The sequence below is a fragment of the Liolophura sinensis genome, chromosome 10 (genome assembly GCF_032854445.1).
Source record: "Liolophura sinensis isolate JHLJ2023 chromosome 10, CUHK_Ljap_v2, whole genome shotgun sequence".
Classification (NCBI taxonomy): Eukaryota; Metazoa; Mollusca; class Polyplacophora; order Chitonida; family Chitonidae; genus Liolophura; species Liolophura sinensis.
Genome location: NC_088304.1, coordinates 994,722 through 1,015,652, shown reverse-complemented (window position 1 = coordinate 1,015,652; position 20,931 = coordinate 994,722). Strand labels below are relative to the sequence as shown.

The window sequence follows — 20,931 nt, the reverse complement described above, 5'->3', positions numbered from 1 at the left end:
CAAGATACATACATGTAATTAACGACAACTTGTAAACTAGCATGTTAGTTTACAAGTTGTTTTTACATGTTAGCATTTCTTGTGTGTTAGGCAGTATTAGAAAAAGTAAAAACAGTTTACATGATTCCGTCCTAACTTCTTTCTTCCTTTTTAATTCTCGCCACCATAGGGCTGAAATATTGCCGGTTTGGCGTTAAGCCATAATCATTCATTCATTCTTACTTTTTTATTGGTTTAGGCTGAATCTAAGCGTCAAGATACGACATTCATATAGCAGCTATCACCCGAAATGGACGTTTATATAGTTACGACAAAGCCATTTCTTTATGTTCATATGCAACTGATCATGTATTTAACACGATGAATATCTCCGTGTAAAACCAAATAACACATAGTTATGAAGCAGGGTGCCAAAGATTCATGCTATCGGCATTTACTTACAGTTTAATTGTACTCATTGTAACATAATAACCCAAAAGACTTAGAGCATAAGTGTCAGAGTAAAACCAGTGCAGTGAAGGCAGAGTGATAGCTGGCAAATGGTCACACCTATAACCGGTGATAACACGGCCCCTTGTCAGGTAACATCTTTTAGCTTTTTGTTCTAATGTTCATGCATACTTGCATAAAAGGGGCAGCATATACACCCCTAGTGGTGTACGTAGAATTAGGTGAAAATAAGAGTGTAAGACATCACTGGTCAAGGATTACTCAAAATGCTGTGTTCTCATCATATTTAACATCAATTAACATCAAATAATGCAAAGGCACCAGACCTTGGGGATGCTTAGTCCAGCAGCAGAAACCTGGTTTATGAAGGAATACCTAAAACTTACAACAATTTTAGAACGCTGTTTTGGAAAATGGTCTTGCGGTTGTTGACCTGGAGCGTCCATTTTGCTTGGTGATTGTTGAACGTCTCTTACAACAGCTAGATGAACCTAAACTGTCACAACATTCTAAGTATTTAGACATGGAGTTTTGAGTTTTAAAAATATTTTTAGGAATCAGGCAATGTATTTTTTCACAAAAAGGGCTTGAGAAGCAAATTAACAAGGTTTAATAGAACTTAAGTTGGTAAGAACTTCCAATTAAACAGTGTGTTTGACACTGCTTGGGGTAGAGAGCTTTCTATCCTATAATAACCCAGTGTCTGGTTCATGTTGATAAGAAATACACTAAAAACCAGGACTTCTGGTAAAACAGGAAGCGGACTGCTCGTGACATGTCGATAGGCTTGTGTCCGGTTTGACTGAGCTTGTAGTTCGAACGTTACTGTATAGTAAACATCCAGACCACAGTTAGCTATAGATATATAGGGAGTGTGAGTATTGCATTTGTATTCAGTCTCAACTCAGATCTGGGCATGTGACTATTGAAAGTTAAGTCGAGAGGACCTACAGGCCTTGTTTTCAGCCCTCGGGACGCCCATTGCTATGAAATGCTGGTTTCATAAGCGCTAGCTGTCGAAGCCACAGCACGTGCAGAGCTGGTCGTCTGCTTCTGCAGAGAATTTGCGGAGAGAGAATTTGCCCGAAAGAAAATTTTCCTCGAGAGAGAACGGTTAGTTTTATTACATTTATAAGCGTTTTTAATCCATTTCTGCATTGGCATCTTTCTTTGCGAACATCTGCTTTCCATCAGCATAATGATGACTGAAACATGTCAGCGAAACCTGTCTACCCTGTTCCCATGTGATCAGATTGTTTCCCCGCTTCTGCAACGATTACAGCTCTGTAGTAGCACGTGGATTGGCGGGACAACGGCGGTCTCTGGGTCTCAGATAAGAGACAAAGGAAATCGCCTGAATTTTTGGAAAGTGTTTTTCACCGGAAGCCCCCAAAGCTCCCACCTCTTATGTAAACAGAGGGTTATATGGTATATACATTACTTCATGTCCAGTCATTTACTGGATTGTGTGTAGCTTGTAAACAATGCCATGAAGGAACGTTTGTTGTGTAGCTGGTTGTGCGTGTGTTCGCGTTCACGGCCTGAATTAGGATGTTGAAAATATGACAGTTTGAAATCCTTCGACTAGTCTTTACCAGAGATTAATTTTCATAATCAGGCTTTATCCTCAGTTTGTTATCCCACGCAATGCCCTTATGCTTAGATAACGTTGCCTACATGTTGTGTTAGTCTCGGAGACTGAGAAATGGCTCAGTGGTAAGTAGCCTAATGAACTACACGCTGTAAGTAGCCTAATGAATTAGACGCTGTAAGTAGCCTAATGAATTAGACGCTGTAAGTAGCCTAATGAATTACACACTGTAAGTAACCTAATGAATTACACGCTGTAAGTAGCCTAATGAATTAGACGCTGTAAGTAGCCTAATGAATTACACACTGTAAGTAACCTAATGAATTACACGCTGTAAGTAGCCTAATGAATTACACGCTGTAAGTAGCCTAATGAATTAGACGCTGTAAGTAGCCTAATGAATTACACACTGTAAGTAACCTAATGAATTACACGCTGTAAGTAACCTAATGAATTACACGCTGTAAGTAGCCTAATGAATTACACACTGTAAGTAGCCTAATGAATTACACGCTGTAAGTAGCCTAATGAATTAGACATGGTATGCTAAGGATGATTCGTCAGCCTACAAGATCTAATTCATGAGGCTAAATGGCTAAAGTGCACGAATCCCAATCGCTAGCACATGAGCTTGGGGTTCAATTCCACCTTTTGACTTGGTACTGTTAAGATTGGTCGTGCTTCCCCTAAGGGGCAATAAACGGTCAGTGGCTCTGGAGTCACCGTTTGCCTAATGTCACATTGGTTGAACTTCACTTTTCTTCCGTAATGTCGCGCGCCGTTCGTTATCTCGCTCCTTGGAAAGCTCATCGGTTACTTTTCAAAGGTCAGGTTTTATTTATCTGGGTCACTTTGCTTTCTAATTCTGATGATACTGACCTCCATCTTTTTATTGACAAGTCCTTGAGTTTAGCCTTAAGATACATATCCAATAAACGTATTGTTCGTGAGAAAAGTATCGTGGTACCATGGAGCATTTTTCTGACAACTTAAGTGTATAAAGAGCTTTACTCTTCCGCAAAATTGTAACATTATTGTAAACAGTATTGAAAAGTATAGAGACAGAACACATTGTGGAGGTAAAACTTTGCCATAGTTCATTATAACAAAGTTCTCGTGTAGTTAACTTTTTACTTTATAAATGGCATGATGGCATGGAGCAGGAGAAATGTTTATGTAAAATTTATTTCTGATAATCTGTTGAGACTAGATTGCTGTCTCGTGTTTTTTTTTACAGAAATTATTCATGGAATTTTTCCTGCGGTTCATTGGGGAATTGATGATATATTATGTACATTGTGTAAAAATCCCTTTTCAGTGTAACTATACCACCAAAAGAAGGGACATTTTGGTTTGAAGGAAACTAGCGGCCTTTAATTTCTTGGATCAGATAAAAAAAATTTTGTTCGTTTTTCGGGGGATAATATTAAAGAAACACGATCGAGTTGAAATAGGAGCAGGAGTTTAGGCTGGTCCCCCGTGCAGCCCTGTCACAAGTGCTTGAGAACTCAAGTGGTTTTGGTAAATAATACCATAGTCGGAACCGTCAAGCCAACATCTGGAGGTACTTAGGAACCGTCGGTCCCAACCTATCCCCCACCCCATCCCCAGATTCTCTCCCACCGTGCTGCATGTCAGCTGGAGTTGTGGACACTGATATTAGTGTCCCGTATAACACCCCGACGGTTGATACTCACCAACAACCTTTTCTAATGTTAAACCACCAGGTTTAAGGGTTGTAGCGCTTCAACCTGCGCAGAAGCTGGTATTGTTTAAACTGGTACATTTTGTAAACTATATGGTTCTCTTAAGGAAACGGTTAAAAAAACAAAAAAACAAGGCCTCCCGATAAACACATCCTGCATCTAGTACAGTAGTACATGTATGCTACGTGATGGTTTTATGCACCCGTGCTTCCAGCTGTACATCTAACGTGTTATAACATAACATAGCATATGACTACGACATTGCAACACGCAGTATAAGGCTCAGTTTCCATTTTTGGTATTTTATTGTTTTTAGTTGTATCTTTTTTAGAATGTGTACATACACTTCAGAATCAGAAAAAAGTTAGTGTTGTCTGTCTCCATTGACAATGGTTTGATGCGGTCGAATCAAATTCTCATTCAATCAGTCAAGGAATCAGTGAATTTAGCTGTCAGCATTCTGTGCGAGAACTCGGTTCTAAATCATTGTTTTGCCTGAGTAAATCAAATTATATCATTCAAGTTTTATATTTGGCTGTTAATCTAGCAGACAATACTTTCAGATGAACAGTACCGGTCCGGTGATAGTATTTCTCTACTTGCATTATACTTTGGTACATAAATCCAGATTACCATTCCCACAGCCTAGTTCGCAACGTAAACACCACTTCCTGTCTCTAACCCTTATCCCCGCCATTCCCTTGTACCCGTCACTCCACACTGTCAAGAGTTGACGTGGACCGGGGTCTCTTCCGCCACCGATAGCGGGTACAAACTCGTTCCTCCCAGCCCCACAGCCCCTACGGCTTCTGTACCCATAGGCTATAAGATCCTATTGGGCGTTTACCCATAACGGGGGAAACTGGAGATATGCCGTTAAACGATTTGGGGCAGCATTGACTTCTGTGTATGAGGCGAATAAACAAGCAAAGACAGGAGAGTTTTAACAGTGTAACTGATAGTTCACAGTTGGTCTGTAACTCTGGCAGCTGAAACAATGAGGTTTGCTTTTGGGAGGAGTGTCGTCAGCACTTTGTCTGTAACTTGCGACCCAAAACCTAATGTTCTCCTGACAAATTTTTTTACGGGCCTTGCTTTCTCTTGGCACACTTTACCACTGAAGTTTATGATTCAGCTGCCTTAACGTCATGTTCGTTTTTAACGTGCTTTCAAAATCTTGTCAAAAAATGGACAGCTGTTTCTGGCGTTGTTGTTTAAGGGTAATATTTGTTGATTTGAGCACCATTTGGAATTTGCAATTGTGAAATAGTGAGTTGTCTCTGAATTATATTTGTTCATCATGTTGTTCTTAATGTAGTCAATGGGTTCGCAAATAAAGAATCCAAATTAGACTACCGCTTTCCTAAAGTAAGACGATACTTGGCTTCAATACTTTTTATAGATTTTTTCTACATCCTATTAACCAAATTTTTCTACCACTTTTTTCCCGTCATTTTCTACATCACACACATATATATATTTCGAGTTCTTCGTGTCCCGTCTTTTCCTTGCGTGTATACAGTAGAAACATCTGTGTCATTCTGTTAACTAGCACACATTTCGCCACGATTGGAGAGGTAGTTAAAGATAGCCATTTGTTTGTGTATATCTCTGGCACGATGGAAAGCTGCCATGTCATGGTACCCGCTAGTCACGTGTGTGTTGCCATGGTGATGTGCCATTTTGCCGAAGATGGGATGATTTGGTTCATTTGGATAAATATTGGAATTATATCGGCTGATAAATCAGATTAAAGGTATGATTTGATAATCTTCTTCTAACTTATGGTAAATTTTAGTGCCCATCTCTTGTTATTATCATATTTAATGTTATCATCGTTTTCATGGTGGCATCATGTGTATATAAGTACACTGGCCAACGGCATCGCTAAATTCAAGTTTCAACGATTTGTAACATGTAGACAAGTAAGGTAATCTTGAAGTTATTCGCGCAAAGACGTGACCTTTTACACCTCTATGTCAAAAGAGGTCCATCTTTCAAAGCATGCAGAATATTTGTAATGATTATGAAACGATCGATACAAAGATGTTTGTACTCATGCAAAACACTCTATACAGACCAGATATGTTTAGTGAGTAAGTGGCTAATTTAATTAAAGCAAATGTGGATTTTATTTCGAATTTATTTAGCCCATGGGAGTTATATGGTCATGTGCTTTAATATGAAAAACTAGAACAAGGACAATAAAAGCAAAGCAACATTGTCAGTGTGAAAATATTTGGCAAATGGTCACTCGCAAGCAGCGAATAAGCAACCTCAGTTAGACTTTTATTTTAACTGTTTATGTAAATGTTTAGATAGTAGCAACTTACACATCCCCTAAAACTTTTACAAGGCCTTATGAGAAAAAAAATGTAATGCATTGATGTCAATAGTAATTTATCAGACGTCACTGGTCTAGAATTCCTTAAAATACTGTGTTGTCATCACATATATAATAAACAGTCTCATGAAAACAACGCTAAGGGACCTACGCGGAACACAACCGCCAGCACCATGTATGGTTCAGCAAACCATAAATCGACTCTGCATGTTGAGTATTGAACACCTATCAATCTATCCATGAACGTATTTACCAGTACCAAAGTCACGTTTTCTATTACACAATCTGTTTTGGGGAATCTGGGCCGCTTCCACCTGGCCCATTCCGGGTCGCCCACCCACTCCGTATTGCACGAGAAGCAACTTAATTAATGAGGGGGTGGGGACTTACCACAGGGGTCAGGCCGCGGCAAACTCAGGCCACGGTCACGGAGTACCTGCTGTGAATTACTGGAATACATTACCATAGCTCTAAATCAAGACCACTGCTTGTTTTTTTTCTTTTCTTACTCGATTTCTTCAAGGTCACTCGTCTTAATTGTTTGTCGGCTCAGGGTTTGGTTTCACGAAGAAGTAAGAATCAGTGTGCGGAGATAATTGTCTGTCACGTAAACCTGAAACAAAAATCGTCTTTGAAAAAACTTGCTTCAAGCCTGTTTGAAGGTGGGTTACGTCCATTTAAACCAGTTTATTTATTCCTTCTTGCTTTTTGGATTGACGACTAGAGACAGATTTACCGTGATGTTTGACGTGCAAACGATATCGATCATATGGATAGTCGGTTCGTTGTAAAGCTGCGCATGCGCAAGATGTAAACTGGTTCAGGTTGAAACGTCAGTTCACAGTTTTATAGAACAGAACGCAGGGTTAGCCATAGTTGGGCTTGAACCTGCAGCTGTAGCAATTGTAGATCTTTTCTCTCCTTGTATCAAACAGTGACGTCCAAATGAAATTGAAATTGTATGTATGACCCATCGAAATTGGGCGTGTTATCAACATCAAGGTCACGGTCCGATTTTGTTTTTATATTTTTTTTTAAATCGACCACTGTAACATTATCGCCTCTTATTTTAACATCATTGCGTGTGTTGTCTCTTGAGAGCGTAACGATGGCAACCCCGCTTCATAAATGCCCGGATAATTTAAAAATTGCCGTCAGATGGCGCCGAGCGTTGTTCTGGTTCTAGCGATGGGTTCGTGTTTGTGACAGAATTATGGCATTATTTATTCCTTTCAAAATATGATATAATTGTTATGTGAAGACCATATGGCTGCTAATGGAACGTTATGGGCATTCTGTCCACCCCTTGTAACTCATGGCTTAAATACGAGGGGCTGAGAAATGGGCAGGCTATAGAACAGCATTCAGACGCGACTTTTTCCAACTTCGGGTGAGATCGTGTTATTCCGTGCCTTTGATCTCCAATCATTCTTCCGCCAATAAATTTATCCATGCATTTGACTTAACTGCCATGATGTTTGTTCAGTGGAATTTTTAAAAGCAGGGCCCTTTTTCAGAATAATGTTTACTAAATATTTAGCCGTCACTTCAGTTAATTCGTCTTCTGATTATTTCAATTCCTCAGTTACACTGTATATAAGTAACCCATTTGCACACATTGTCACGTGTCTGATTATATTTATAAAGGCTTTTAATTGGGAGCATTTGTGGGAGCCGTTTAATTCGCTCTTGCTATTTTACTCTCAGCAATATAGTGTTGGTGTTTTTACTGTTTTCATTTCCTGATTTTTCTTAGTAAATGTGCATTTGTTTTGTACGAAGGGTTTGGCTTAGCTGCAGTTTGTAATCATGATTTGTGTAAAAATGCATACTGGACATCCTAATGGCTTCTTTGGGTACCGCTGTGTTCTTGCGTCAATCCGTTGTGTTACCCCATATCCTGTCAGAGATGAATCAATCAATCAATCAATCAGTCACGTCCAGGTTGAAGCATTTAGTAGGAATCGCCTTTTAGAACACCGCGCCATGAATCAGGCTGTCATTGAGATCTCATGAAAACTCGCGTGATGGCCCACTACCTGCATATTTATGCCGTGTCGTTGCCGTGCATCTTTACACAGTGAGTTTAGTACTTGTTAACATCTGAGTACAGCGTCTGCAATGTAGGGCATATACGTGTAAACAGCATCAATGATTATGACTTATCGTGGCGACATGTACATAGAGCAGGTTTTGATAGACAGTTTGAACTCTTACGCCATGACAAGCCCAGAATTCCAACTGTTATTTATATAGTAATTTGGATGGATACACCAACAAAAAAACAACATACAATCAAATATTCGTTGACAACATAAAAGTCACAGTATTCGGTAAATGAAGCGGTTGACAAACTGTTTTAGTGGCTCCCGATTGCCATGGTAACTAATATTTGAGAAGCTTTATGATTGACGGGGAGTGCTTCAGCTATTCTGAATCTCATTTACACGTGACTCGTGGATATATCTGTTCATCACATCTGGGATTTCTTTCTAATTTCATCTCTTATAAGACATATAAATACAACAAATATGAGATATGCCCTTTTTACTCCAAGATGTAGCTAAACCTTGACACTTTCCTTCCTGTCTATTGGAAACAGTGACTACTGGTTTCGCCGTAGACAGTTCTTGTAATTGAAAGTCTGAACACAGAGCACTTGGCCGGGTGCTTCGACTGCCATTGCTGTTCGGGCTTATATACATGGAGTTGTGCCGTTGCCAAAGGCCAGATCTAAGCGGTCAGTGACTTTGACAAACTTTACTTCGTATCCTCAAAGCAAAATGTTTGTAGAGAAGAGTTAACATTGAGGTTGATGCACCAAGACTAATAATTCGTTTGATGAACATGTTGGCCTGGGAAATCGCAATGGGTTCACCTGCCCAGTCTTCGTGTATTTTTACAAGACACCAAAGAGTTCCACAGTCTACGATTAGTGTGAGATCTCTAGATTGTACCCTGTGTTACTAAAAGCATGCGCAGTCAATCCCATCTTCATTAGCAGCTTTGGCAAATAAGAGAGGAAAGTACAGGAAACGGCTCGTTTTGCGGCCCACTGAATCTTTAGTGTTGTGAGGCGTTTAAGTCTTGGGCATAATCGCCAGGCCGGTGTTATCGTGGATGATTTGACAGTTCAGAGATCCTTTAACACGCTTATTGGAACCGTGCATTCCGAGATGTCAGTCGGGAAAACACTGGGCTTAATTCCGCCATACAAGCGCTTGTGTCCAAGAGCGACTCATTAGTTTGTTTGTTCAACAGAAATAATTGAGGGGACTGTTCTGACCTTTTATTTGGTGAATGCTGATGGGATAAACACAGCATCCTCCCACTGCACTTGTCCCCTCCCTTCCCATTCCCCCTCCCATCCTCAGTCTCTTTACCCCAAGTCTGTCCAAGCCAGAGTTCCCCCCGATATAGACCCACCGACTTGTTCCCCCTTGTCTGCCATCGATCTGACGATTCCATTTGGAAACTTTTCATGCCAATTCCTGACCGGCGGACCCCTCTCTTGAGCAGTGGGGGGACGGGTACCGAGGAGCTGGGCGGGTCCGTCTGGTCAGCTGAGCTTGGAAAGGCTCCCTGGCCACCTCTCGACAAAGTCACAGGACCAATCGGCGAATTCTTCCCCGATCGATTTACCGTCCTCTCGATACTCATCATAATTTATCTGTGTTTGTGAATAATCATGCGGATCTGTGGTCGGAATTGGTGGATGGCTGGCCGGGCCTGGACGGACTAAACCTTCAGGTCCACAACGCCAGCCTCCCTCAGCTTACTAAGAGACGAGCGCCCGAACTCAACAGATCTCCACACTTCCGACTTCCAAAACCACCGCTCGGCGATTCTGTAAGACCATTTTTTGTCGTCTTTCCTTCTGGTTTAAGATTTTGTGTACGTTTTGAGTGTGTTGTAAATGATGATGTAGCATGTGTTTTCAATACGTCGCCTCCACACTGCGTCTGTGGGACACTCCTATGTTCTACTTAACTCTTTTTCTTCACAAAATTTCTTTCGCCTCTTTTTTTTTTTTTGCCTTTTCGGCTGGGGCAACTCTAACGGTGACCTCGTGGCTCTGTAACGAATGTCATCTCAACCGGTCCTTAGGAATGTGCAGTCACTACCAGAATTTCTCTTTAAATCAGTGACTTTACGAAGAAATTATTTTTATTTCCTTCTGTGGAAATTCAATACAAAACTTCTGTTTTTCTTATTGCCGTTTTTTCGTGTCGGTTTATGTCTTGGTCTGCGTATAATTCCCTCCTAAACTGTTACTGTGGCAATTCCGACTGGCCCGGGTTGTATTTCAAGATCTCATAAAAGCCGAGGAGTTTTTCATACTGTGAGGGGCGCTGTAGGGAGACAAGCGGCTTTTCCATCGGTATGTGCTTGACAGCCGTCGGCCATAGATGACTAATTATCCAGAAGTTAGAGGGACTTCTGCGAATGTGGGAATTAGAGAGAGAGAGTTGTCTGGGTGGGGTAGAAAAGGGCTAGCGTCTTCAGAGAGGGACAGGCAGTGGTAACGGTAAACCTGCCACGAGAGTCGCTGCTGAGGAATCACCCTAATATGGATGGGTATGGATGGAGCATTTTGCATTCAGATTCTTTCTGTTTTCATGGTTGATAATTTTGCCTTTTATTTGCGTTTTACTCCTCGGATATGCGCTTGTACTCTGTTCAATTTTGTTTTTTCCAAATTTGGCTAAGCGTTTCAATTCTGTAGAAGCCGTTAAGACCAGTTTGTTTGAATCTGTTTGAAGCCGCTTGGGGCCTTGGTGTATGGCAGTAAACTGCCGTTTCATTGCCACCTAAAGCCGTAGTCCCAATGGAATGGCTATAATGTAGGAAATTTGCCGACAGAAAGACGAATTCAACGGAAAATGGCTCATGCCTGGGGGCTTTGGATATGAGGAATATGGTTTATTTCTAAGCAAAATTCAAAACTGAATTGTTGGATAGACCGAGGGACGCGCCTCCGGTTGGAGAAATATGCGTTCAGTAGGATTTTCGTCATTCGTAAAATTTAAATTTAAAGCTTTTCTTTTGACCAAAGAGAGAACTCAATGGGAAGCTGCCCTTGGTATGTTCAGTGAAATAGTGGATCGTTTCTCAGTGTAAAGATTAAACACTTTAAATGATCAATGCGTTAATTTCATGCGTCTTTTCCGGCATTCGTATAACATTCCATCAACTCAATAAATAACATATCAAATTGAAAAAGGCTAGGTTACAGTAGGGCCATGAGTTAAAACAGTCTTTTAACAACGAAATGTTATGTCAGTTCTGGTTTGTCGTGTATTCATCTTCGGCATCAAGGAAATATTCCATAGTTTTCATCTCAGCCAAGTTCGTCTGAGGTAAAAATGCAGCAGCTAACCCTGGACGTTGGAAGATCACGCGTCTTCTTAAAATGTTCTATCCACTGGCTATTTAAGACTCTGTATAAAAGGTATTTTGAAACGCTCAGTTCCGGAGACTGCTTGTGAGGTAATGAATGTAATGTCACAAAAGCTTTCACTTTTTCTTTTTTTCATCTTGTGGCCTTTATACGATTATAGAACGGCTAAAAGTTTCTACAGCTCCACTGTTTTGGGGAGTTAAATATTTATGTTCTGACATTTATTTGTACTTTCAGCAATTCCTCTCCCGCTATGGTTATATTTCCGGACCAAGCCGGGAACTGGATGATCTCCGGGCCCCGGAAGACTTTGAAAATGCCATCAAACGTTTCCAGAGATTCGCAAGGATCCCGGAAACTGGCACAATTGATCACAACACCCTGGCCGTCATGGCCAAGCCTCGCTGTGGCAACAAGGACCTCGACGGCACCCAGGGCATTTTCTCCCGCCGGAAGAAACGCTTCACGTTGGCGCCGTCCAAATGGGAAAACAAGCGCAAGCTGACGTTCAGGTAAGCTTACCTCCCTTCGTTATTCACCTTAGTAGACATGAGATAAAGAAGTTAATTCAATGTGTTCATAGTCTTCAATACTTTGTGGATAAAATTACGTGCCTCGTGCACCGAATTTAGCAAAGTTTTAGTTCAGGTTCATGGCTGTATAGTTGCATTCATTAAACTCGATATATTTGGCAAAAGTTCAGCTGCCCATTGCAAATGAAAGCTTCTTAATATGTAAATATACGACGAAGTTTGATAGTTTTCTCGTCCTGAGAATAATACTAGTGTTTTAGTCCCGTGTATCAAGAAAACCTTTGTCGTACCAATGCGTTGTAGCAAGGAAAGCTGCGTTCCACTAGACAGCAATTTGCGTCCATGTCGCACCATTTTGTGACTTTCTGAATCCCTTTATGCTATAGTTCCTCATGCTGCAACAGAATAATGCAGTCGCATTTTGCACACTTTCTGCAGTTACACGTTTTACATCAGGATTACGACATAAAATTAAGACACTGAAAACATGAATTAGCTTAAGAAATCTTAGATTTTTGAATCTTGAAACAATACACTTTTGTAAATAACAGGGAATGAGAGGTAATTTTGTGGTTATTCTAATATGTATTATAAGTGTTTAAGTAATCATAGGTAACCTTGACCAACATTTTTTTAATTTTTTAGACAGATTTCTTTAATCCAAATGGGTTTTCATAACCTCTCGCATTTGTTGACTTACAAGCGCTATGAATCTTGCGGTTAGTCGTTTGTGGGATCGCGGTGTTTAACTCATGAACAACTCTGTAATAAGAAATATGTGCGCTTTATTCTTTCTTTAAAGTAAACACTCAGAAAACCAAACACTCAATAATTCGAAAACTTCCAATGCCATACAGCATCCTATAATTTCCTTTAAACTGGCGCCATATCGAGCTGTACCCTTCTCTAAAAACTCACAACCTCCATTTGTTAACGATGTGAAATCGGCAGAAACGGTCTAAGCTGATATCGACCAATTTGACGGTGGGGCGAAGAGTCTCTCGGTTTTAATCCGATGGGTGGTCCGTGAATTAGCCCCGTTGGGGCTATCACCTTACCTCATCTTCATGTCAGAAATACGCAATTTCAGATTAACGTTATGTACTCGGCCCGCATATGATATCTATTGATTAGGTTACGGCTTTTATCCGCTAAGAAGGCCGTGAAGTGAAATGAAATGCACGTGACTGGGGAGCTGGACAAGCCTATGAGTGATGTCCACAATTAGTACAGCTATAAAAGCTGCTTTAGACGTCGCCAGTTCTAGTCAACGTTGTGCATTTCACACTGGGTCATTTGTATCCCACCATTTGTTGGACCAAACACAGAAACTTAGTCTGTTCGATAATTTATCACGCCTGTAAAACTTTTTGAATGCTAGTTGATTTAATCTGCCCCGAATTTAATCCAGAATAGCTTCATGTTTATCCCGTGTATTTTGCTCTGCTCCTGAAAATGATATCCTGCATTTTATATGTATATATTACGGTATTAATTTGAAAAGTATATGCTATTTGTTGTTGTGGATCATAATGTTTCCCGCAGTTTGGTTCGATTCTCCGATTTCACTGACCAGGTTTTACACCCCCTTGAATTGTCAGACTAGGGCATGACATTTATGTTGACAGCCATATTGACAGTGCTTCTCAAACTATGTCCAAACTGCCATTGATGTTTTCTAAAATTCACACAAATAATGGCATTGCAAATATTAACAAACGCCGGTTGTATTTAATGTCGACGTTATGTTGACAATTGTGATATAATGATGAGCCCCCAAGGTCGCTGTGTCCGGATTCATATACAAAATGCGCGATCCAGTAAGCAGTTTGTGTCATAGTACTAGCAAGTTTAAGTGTCTTAGATTATCTGTTAATGACCCAGTCCTCCAGGTCGCTGTTGTGGGATTCATGTACAATGTGCGCGATCCAGGAAGCAAAGTTTATGTCATTGCACAAGCAAGTTTATGTGGCTTAGATCATCGGCTATGTCATAATATTTGACAAGTTTAGTTACGCATATTAGTAAATTAACCTCAGGTAAATTATTGTTAGTTTGTTTGTAGTAGCCTGAACAGTACTGAACAGTACTCCTTGACTAGGTTAATGCAAATTACCTCTGTCGGTTGAAATGCCAAAGACGTAATTCCAACGATTGGAAAATGATGACGTAAACCCGGTGCCTGGACGATGACGTAACAGATGTGACTCACGCTCTGCCTTGTTCAGCCTGGTTGTGATGTAACATGACGTCATCACAACCTGCTTGAATGAGGAAGAACAAGTTGCCTTGCCAACCGACTTCACTGCGGACATCAAGACGGCAACCATGCTGGCAGGAAATTGGATGACAACATTTTTTTCTCCTTTCAACATTTTTTTTTCCTTGCTTCTCGGAAGCACAGTGGTGATATATTGAAGTTGAGACTAGACTCGTGGGAACTGCTCGTCTTGTGTGGGGCGTTGCTCTCCCGGACTGTGCGGGCCGGATCATATGGTAAACATTTAATCCAAACCAGTGCACATATGGTTTTTCCCGGGCGTTGTACACACGGTCCGACCACCATAACTTCACAACTGACACCTAACGAGACACGGTGAAAGTTCTAGCTATTTCGCTCCTTAAACCTACTCACTTCTGGGACGGGGAGTCCGGTGTGACATTTTTTTCTTTCCCACCACAATCCCTCCTCGCGTTAACTTCAAAGTCATGTCACTTAGTCACTTCCTGTTTCTGAGAGCTCAGAAATCTTTCCACGACGGTAATAATATTTTTATTAATATCACTTGGGGTTCCACTGGGTTTCAAAACAGGAACGTTAACAATGTGTTTCCTGTAGGAAAATATTTCCTACTGAAAACCTTATACCTGTTTGTAAGGGCAAAACAGGTCACATGATCAAAATGAGAACCTTATACCTGTTTGTAAGGACAAAACAGATCACATGATCAAAATGAGAACCTTGTACCTGTTTGTAAGGACAAAACAGATCACATGATCAAAATGAGAACCTTGTACCTGTTTGTAAGGACAAAACAGATCACATGATCAAAATGAGAACCTTGTACCTGTTTGTAAGGGCAAAACAGGTCACATGATCAAACTAAGAACCTTATACCCATTTACTGGGCTGTAACAAACAAAACACTAGCTATTTGAGACCTTTTGCTAGACACAGAGGGGATTTTACCAAATGTTATTCTTCTCCATTCTTCTAGCCAGTCTGCTGTTTCGAATTATATCTGGTATCAGAAAGCTGAAATTATCTCTGCTTTACCCTCACCCTGCCGCAGATCTTTCTCTGCACATCCCTCTAAGTTCCTACCCCTATCTACCCCCTCCCCCCCCCCCCCGCCCAATCATCCCATTTGCTCTCTGATATCGATCACAATTCCATAAAGGTATTTATTCCCGTATGCAGATGCTGAATCTGTCATTTTGGGGTCCCCGGCGTACTAATTACTGTCTAATGAATATTCACTAGGGGGACTATTTTAAAGGGGAATGCATCATTTCTTGTCTGATTGGGCGTCGCACTAATTTTGCCGGTGTAAGTCAAGAAGACAGCTTTGGTAGGACGCTTCATCAGCAATTCAGATTAAATTCATAACTGACACCGAGTTAGGGTCCTGTGTATCGCATTGACGGTGCTCAAATGCCTCTTTGCCGCGGGCCGACCTCCGGCGGTCTTCCTGTCTCGCCTCGGATTTTAGCGAGCTTTATGCAGTGTGAAGGTATTTACTCGGTGTCCGAGCTAACAACTGTCCCTGGCTCACCTGGGACACATGCAGTGGGTGGGATTTCAGGAGCTGAGAAAAATGTCTACCGAGAACTAATGCATAGTCATAGAGACAACTATACTACTTGTAGGGTGACATGCTGTACTGCGGCTAACCAACAGCTCACGCGCTTATCCGCAGATTCATGTCGTAATGCGCTTCCATAGATTATATCAATTCATGTTTCATATAATTGTGGATAGGTTTAGCGCGGATGATTGGGAAAATATTACAATGAAACCAAGTGTAATTACGTGTATATACATTTATATATATATTACAATGAAACCAAGTGTAATTACGTGTATATACATTTATATATATTACAATGAAACCAAGTGTAATTACGTGTATATACATTTATATATATTACAGTGAAACCAAGTGTAATTACGTGTATATACATTTATATATATTTCATGGAATTATTTTTCTTGTTATAATTATAATTATATTTGAACCCTCCTCAGTGGCTTGTTATGGAATCTGTTTTACTGAATGTTACAACTTAGAAAGTTCCCATGATACCGAACAAAACTTTTAGACAGCATTATTTATTGGTTGCTTGATTTTGGCTCTGAGCTAATCTTTCATGATCATTAAAGTTATAATTAAAATTATTTACTGTGAAGAGTGTGAATTTTCAGGTCAGTAATTTCAGATAAAACAGTTTGATTCATCAGGAGTTTTCATGGCTCTATAGGTCACATGATCAGCCATTAACAGAATTAATGTAGTATTATTCCCTGTAGATTTATTATATGTCCACTGCTCTGTGATCATTAATGAGGGAACGAAATGTGCATGCCCGGGTGTTTTTCAGTGGTGGGTAGCGAACAGTAAGGAGCGGCCCTCATAACAACAGCTCAAAGTGGATCAATCAGGATTCGAACTCCCTGGGCACCACGGTTTCATCCCGGCCTCATAATGTGGCATTCTATGGTAGCCCATAGGGGTCAGTTTTCCAGTACTGTTTAGGTGTCCTCGGTGGGCACAAATGCTAATTACTCCATGTTGCTCCGACATGTCGGTGATATCTAGAGTCCCGTATATACACCCCCCCGACACTCCATAAAGGCTCGTCATTTGTGACACATGGCCAAGTGAAACGAGCCTCATTTGCATAAAGCAATCACCACTGGAGCTCATTAGTCTGCTGTTGTTTGCGACCACTTTGGCATGAGAATGGTTAGATCCCGGGAGAAAAAAGGATCGTTAGTGAAAGCTGGAGCAGCAGTTCTGCATAGACAGAGACAGTCATGTTCTAAACCATCTTTTGAAAAGGAGACAACTTGTTTTGAACATATTTTCAAGTTTTAATCCGAACTTGTCATTTTGCCCATGCATTTTCACGCGTAAAGAGTTCTAGTGATGTCAAATCACTTTCAAGTGTCTCTTGCAAACGAAGGAAGGACATTCAGCATTTAATAAATAAATATGGCTGTTCAAAACTGCTTGCATAAGTTTGGACTGGATTCGAACTGGATTCGGAAACGAAACAGTATCAACAGTTTTGCAATATGGTTTAACTGGTATATGGATTAACTGGTATATGGTTTAACTGATTTATGGTTTAACAGGTATATGGTATAACTGGTATATGGTATAACTGGTATATGGTTTAACTGGTATATGGTATAACTGGTATATGGTTTAACTGGTATATGGTATAACTGCAATATGGTATAACTGCAATATGGTTTAACTGGTATATGGTTTAACTGGTATATGGTATAACTGGTATATGGTTTAACTGGTATATGGTTTAACTGGTATATGGTATGACTGGTATATGGTTTAACTGGTATATGGTTTAACTGGTGTATGGTTTAACTGGTATATGGTATGACTAATTTGGATTTAGGTGGCGTCATCTGAACCTAATCGATCTCATATCAACATGACAGAACCTATGTGTTACCTAATCTGATGTGAACCTGGCTGAACTGATGTGAGACATCAATTACAACCTAATCAGATGTCAGCTTGGCTGAACTTACTCAAAATAGATTGATGCATGCTACAGCATCAGCGATCCAGCACCGTCTTGTCGATCAGTAAACGTAGACTTATCCAATTGACAGCACTTTTGTTCTGTGTGTGCACAACAATGTACACGGTCAAAGTGGGTGTTGATACACCAGGCCGAACATTACTACCTATTACCTATTTGCTGCTGAGCTTGTTTGCAGCTTGTAACGTTGGAATACCTCGGACGTTTTTGGTAATGGCATGGCGCCATTATCTGCTTTCATATCGCCAGGGACGGGCGCTATGGGATGATGGTAGCGATATTTAGCCGAGGGGGAGGGTTGGTTAGTTTGCTAGGAAGGAGTGTGTATGCAGATGAGTTTGACTGTTCGGACATGGTTAGATGGCATTGATACAGAGATTATTAAATGGAGGTCTACCAGCCAAGCGTGTTGATCTCGTCATGCACAACAGCCGCGAATGTTCGAACTGTAGGCTCATTGGTGACTGCTGGAACTGTAGGCCCATTGGTGACTGTTGGAACTGTAGACCCATTGGTGACTGTTGGAACTGTAGGCCCATTGGTGACTGTTGGAACTGTAGACCCATTGGTGACTGTTGGAACTGTAGGCCCATTGGTGACTGTTGGAACTGTAGGCCCATTGGTGACTGTTGGAACTGTAGACCCATTGGTGGCTGCTGAAACTGTAGACCCATTGGTGACTGTTGGAACTGTAGGCCCATTGGTGACTGCTGGAACTGTAGGCCCATTGGTGACTGTTGGAACTGTAGACCCATTGGTGACTGTTGGAACTGTAGGCCCATTGGTGACTGTTGGAACTGTAGGCCCATTGGTGACTGCTGGAACTGTAGGCCCATTGGTGACTGTTGGAACTGTAGACCCATTGGTGACTGCTGAAACTGTAGGCCCATTGGTGACTGCTGAAACTGTAGGTCCATTGGTGACTGCTAAAGCCACTTGCAGTGGTAGTAATTGCAGTACTTGACCTAAAATGTCGTCCACAAGTTGCATCTTTGGAGGCTAATGAAGGTCATAAATTATTACTCTTAGTGCTGAAACTTTTTTCTAGTAGGATATCATCTTTCCCCCCAAATAAACCCTTAACATTTTTCTAAGATCTCTAAGATTTTTAAGAACAAACTTACAGAATCTATCAAAATGTAACTGAGTAATGGTCGAAATTTTAGGTTATGTACAGGAGTTGAAAGTAAGCACGCGCCCAGTTCTCTCCAGAAATAAACAATATAATACTAATGAATTACCCTCAAGTCAGCCTCAATTGAAATGGCACTGTAGGTGAAGAAAGTCTCAAAGAAATCGTATACGATATATGCGTATGCAGTGTTTATGAAATTTCCCTTGCGTTCATAGCATTTTCCCATTATTATGTTCACAACAACGGTCCGTACAGCCGTTTAGCTTTTATGGCAATCGAGTATCGCGGTGTGTTTAAATTGCCCAACTTCACGCAAAGTCGCGTTTTTAACGTTACCCGGAAGTGGAACACGATACAACGCCATCTGGCACGACATGGAAGTGGCCGGAAGTTAGCTTTAGAAAAAGTAGGTCCCTCGTGCACAAGCTTAAAATTAAGGCCAAATTCAAGTGTTCTAATTAAGCCTGGTTTGCTTCGATAGCCTGTGACTTGCCTCTTACTCTCAGAGATTTTCTGTATATGGGTACAGTTTTGTAACTGGTATGGGAGTCCTTTTAGCTTCTATAAGCATTAAAGATTCTAGATTAACAAAAAGTAATCTGACAGATAACGAAGCAAAAGAAATTTAATTACCCAGTGTGCAGGATTCGGAATTTATATCATATTTAGTACATTTAATTTGTATGAAATCTAATATTGATAAGCTGCATTAGAGAAACAAGAGAAACAAAGTTTTGAAATGAAAATGTTTCGTCTAACCACCAATTTGGTAATTAATAATTCGAGAAAGCAAACGTCATTGATTCTCCAAGTTTTCCTTGAAACTTCTGGGCTGGTGTATGTACATAGAAACCCTGAACTACTGCCGTGAGCGGTTCAAAGTTCGGTAGTTGAAGGTGACTCAGTTGCCCTGGAATGTAGACTCAGCTTCTTAGGCTTAGACAAGATTTTACCACAAGTATCGGATTGCCTTATATCGCTTTATCTATACACTGACTTACTGTGCTGGTAAAATCCAACATAATTTCACATTAACTCGATCGTCGGCGGGGGCTTTTATGGCAACCATTAACAGCCGTTTTTCACTTTAACTGAGAAAAACAGGTGTTTATGTTTAATTTCACAAATATTCAGCTTCAGCCTATTCAGCTTCCTGTGGACATGTGTGGACGTGTGAAAAATGGCTTCTGATGAATATAGGGTTTTGAGCAGTTTGTGGTGTATAGAATGGAATAGGTTGAGGTTTCATTAGCAGCTGGGAGAAGTGGTACACGGAAAAATGGGAGTTTAAACAAAATAAAATTTCTTGCCAAAGTTTCGAATTTTTGGTGTCTCTGGATCTCTGGCCACTGTCAGCATGTGCTTATTTATGTTTATGCAAACAGTGCTAAACAAATAACATGGCTAAACAAGGGAAGAAGTTCAGATCTCCATGCTGTCAAGACACAGCAATGAACCATGTCATTTTGAGGCATTTATTTCATCTGCTTTGATTATTTTATGAAGTTTTATTTTGGAAATGTACTTCGTGTGTCTGAAACTGTTGGTATGACCAATAAGTTAGGTTTATGGTCCGCACCTTTTGGAATTGATTGTTGGCGTTGACGTCATTAAACTTGCTCACTGACAAAATGCGGGTGTACGCTACAGTTTTCAGCATAGAGGGTGTACTTCGAAATCTCATATATAACTTTCTTGCATTTTATATTTACCTGACACAAGTGAGTTCATGGTACTGGTCTGATCACTGCTGTAATTCTCAGATCAGCTTGAAGTATCGTATTGAAACACTTCGACCTCCGGTTTCAGCAGACATATACAAGTCTCAATAAGTGGTTGCCATTTCTTTGTCACTCTGTGACAAGTTTTACTGAGTTACTGTTCTTGGTTAGAAGTTTGATTTGTTTTCCGGGAGTTGTCATTGACCAGGGATTGCATGTACAACCACCCGAAAAAAGGTTTTAAAGCGTCCCCAAAC

The 20,931-nt window shown here is 40.6% G+C and overlaps 1 protein-coding gene across 1 annotated transcript in view; it reads left to right on the top strand.

The window, feature by feature from the left end:
• Positions 1-20,931, top strand: part of LOC135476133 (matrix metalloproteinase-25-like) — a 61,936-nt gene that overhangs the window by 18,482 nt on the left and 22,523 nt on the right. Inside the window, exon 3 of the mRNA XM_064756047.1 lies at positions 11,730-12,004. Coding sequence (XP_064612117.1) covers positions 11,730-12,004 — 275 coding nt within the window. The remainder of the gene's footprint in view (positions 1-11,729; positions 12,005-20,931) is intronic.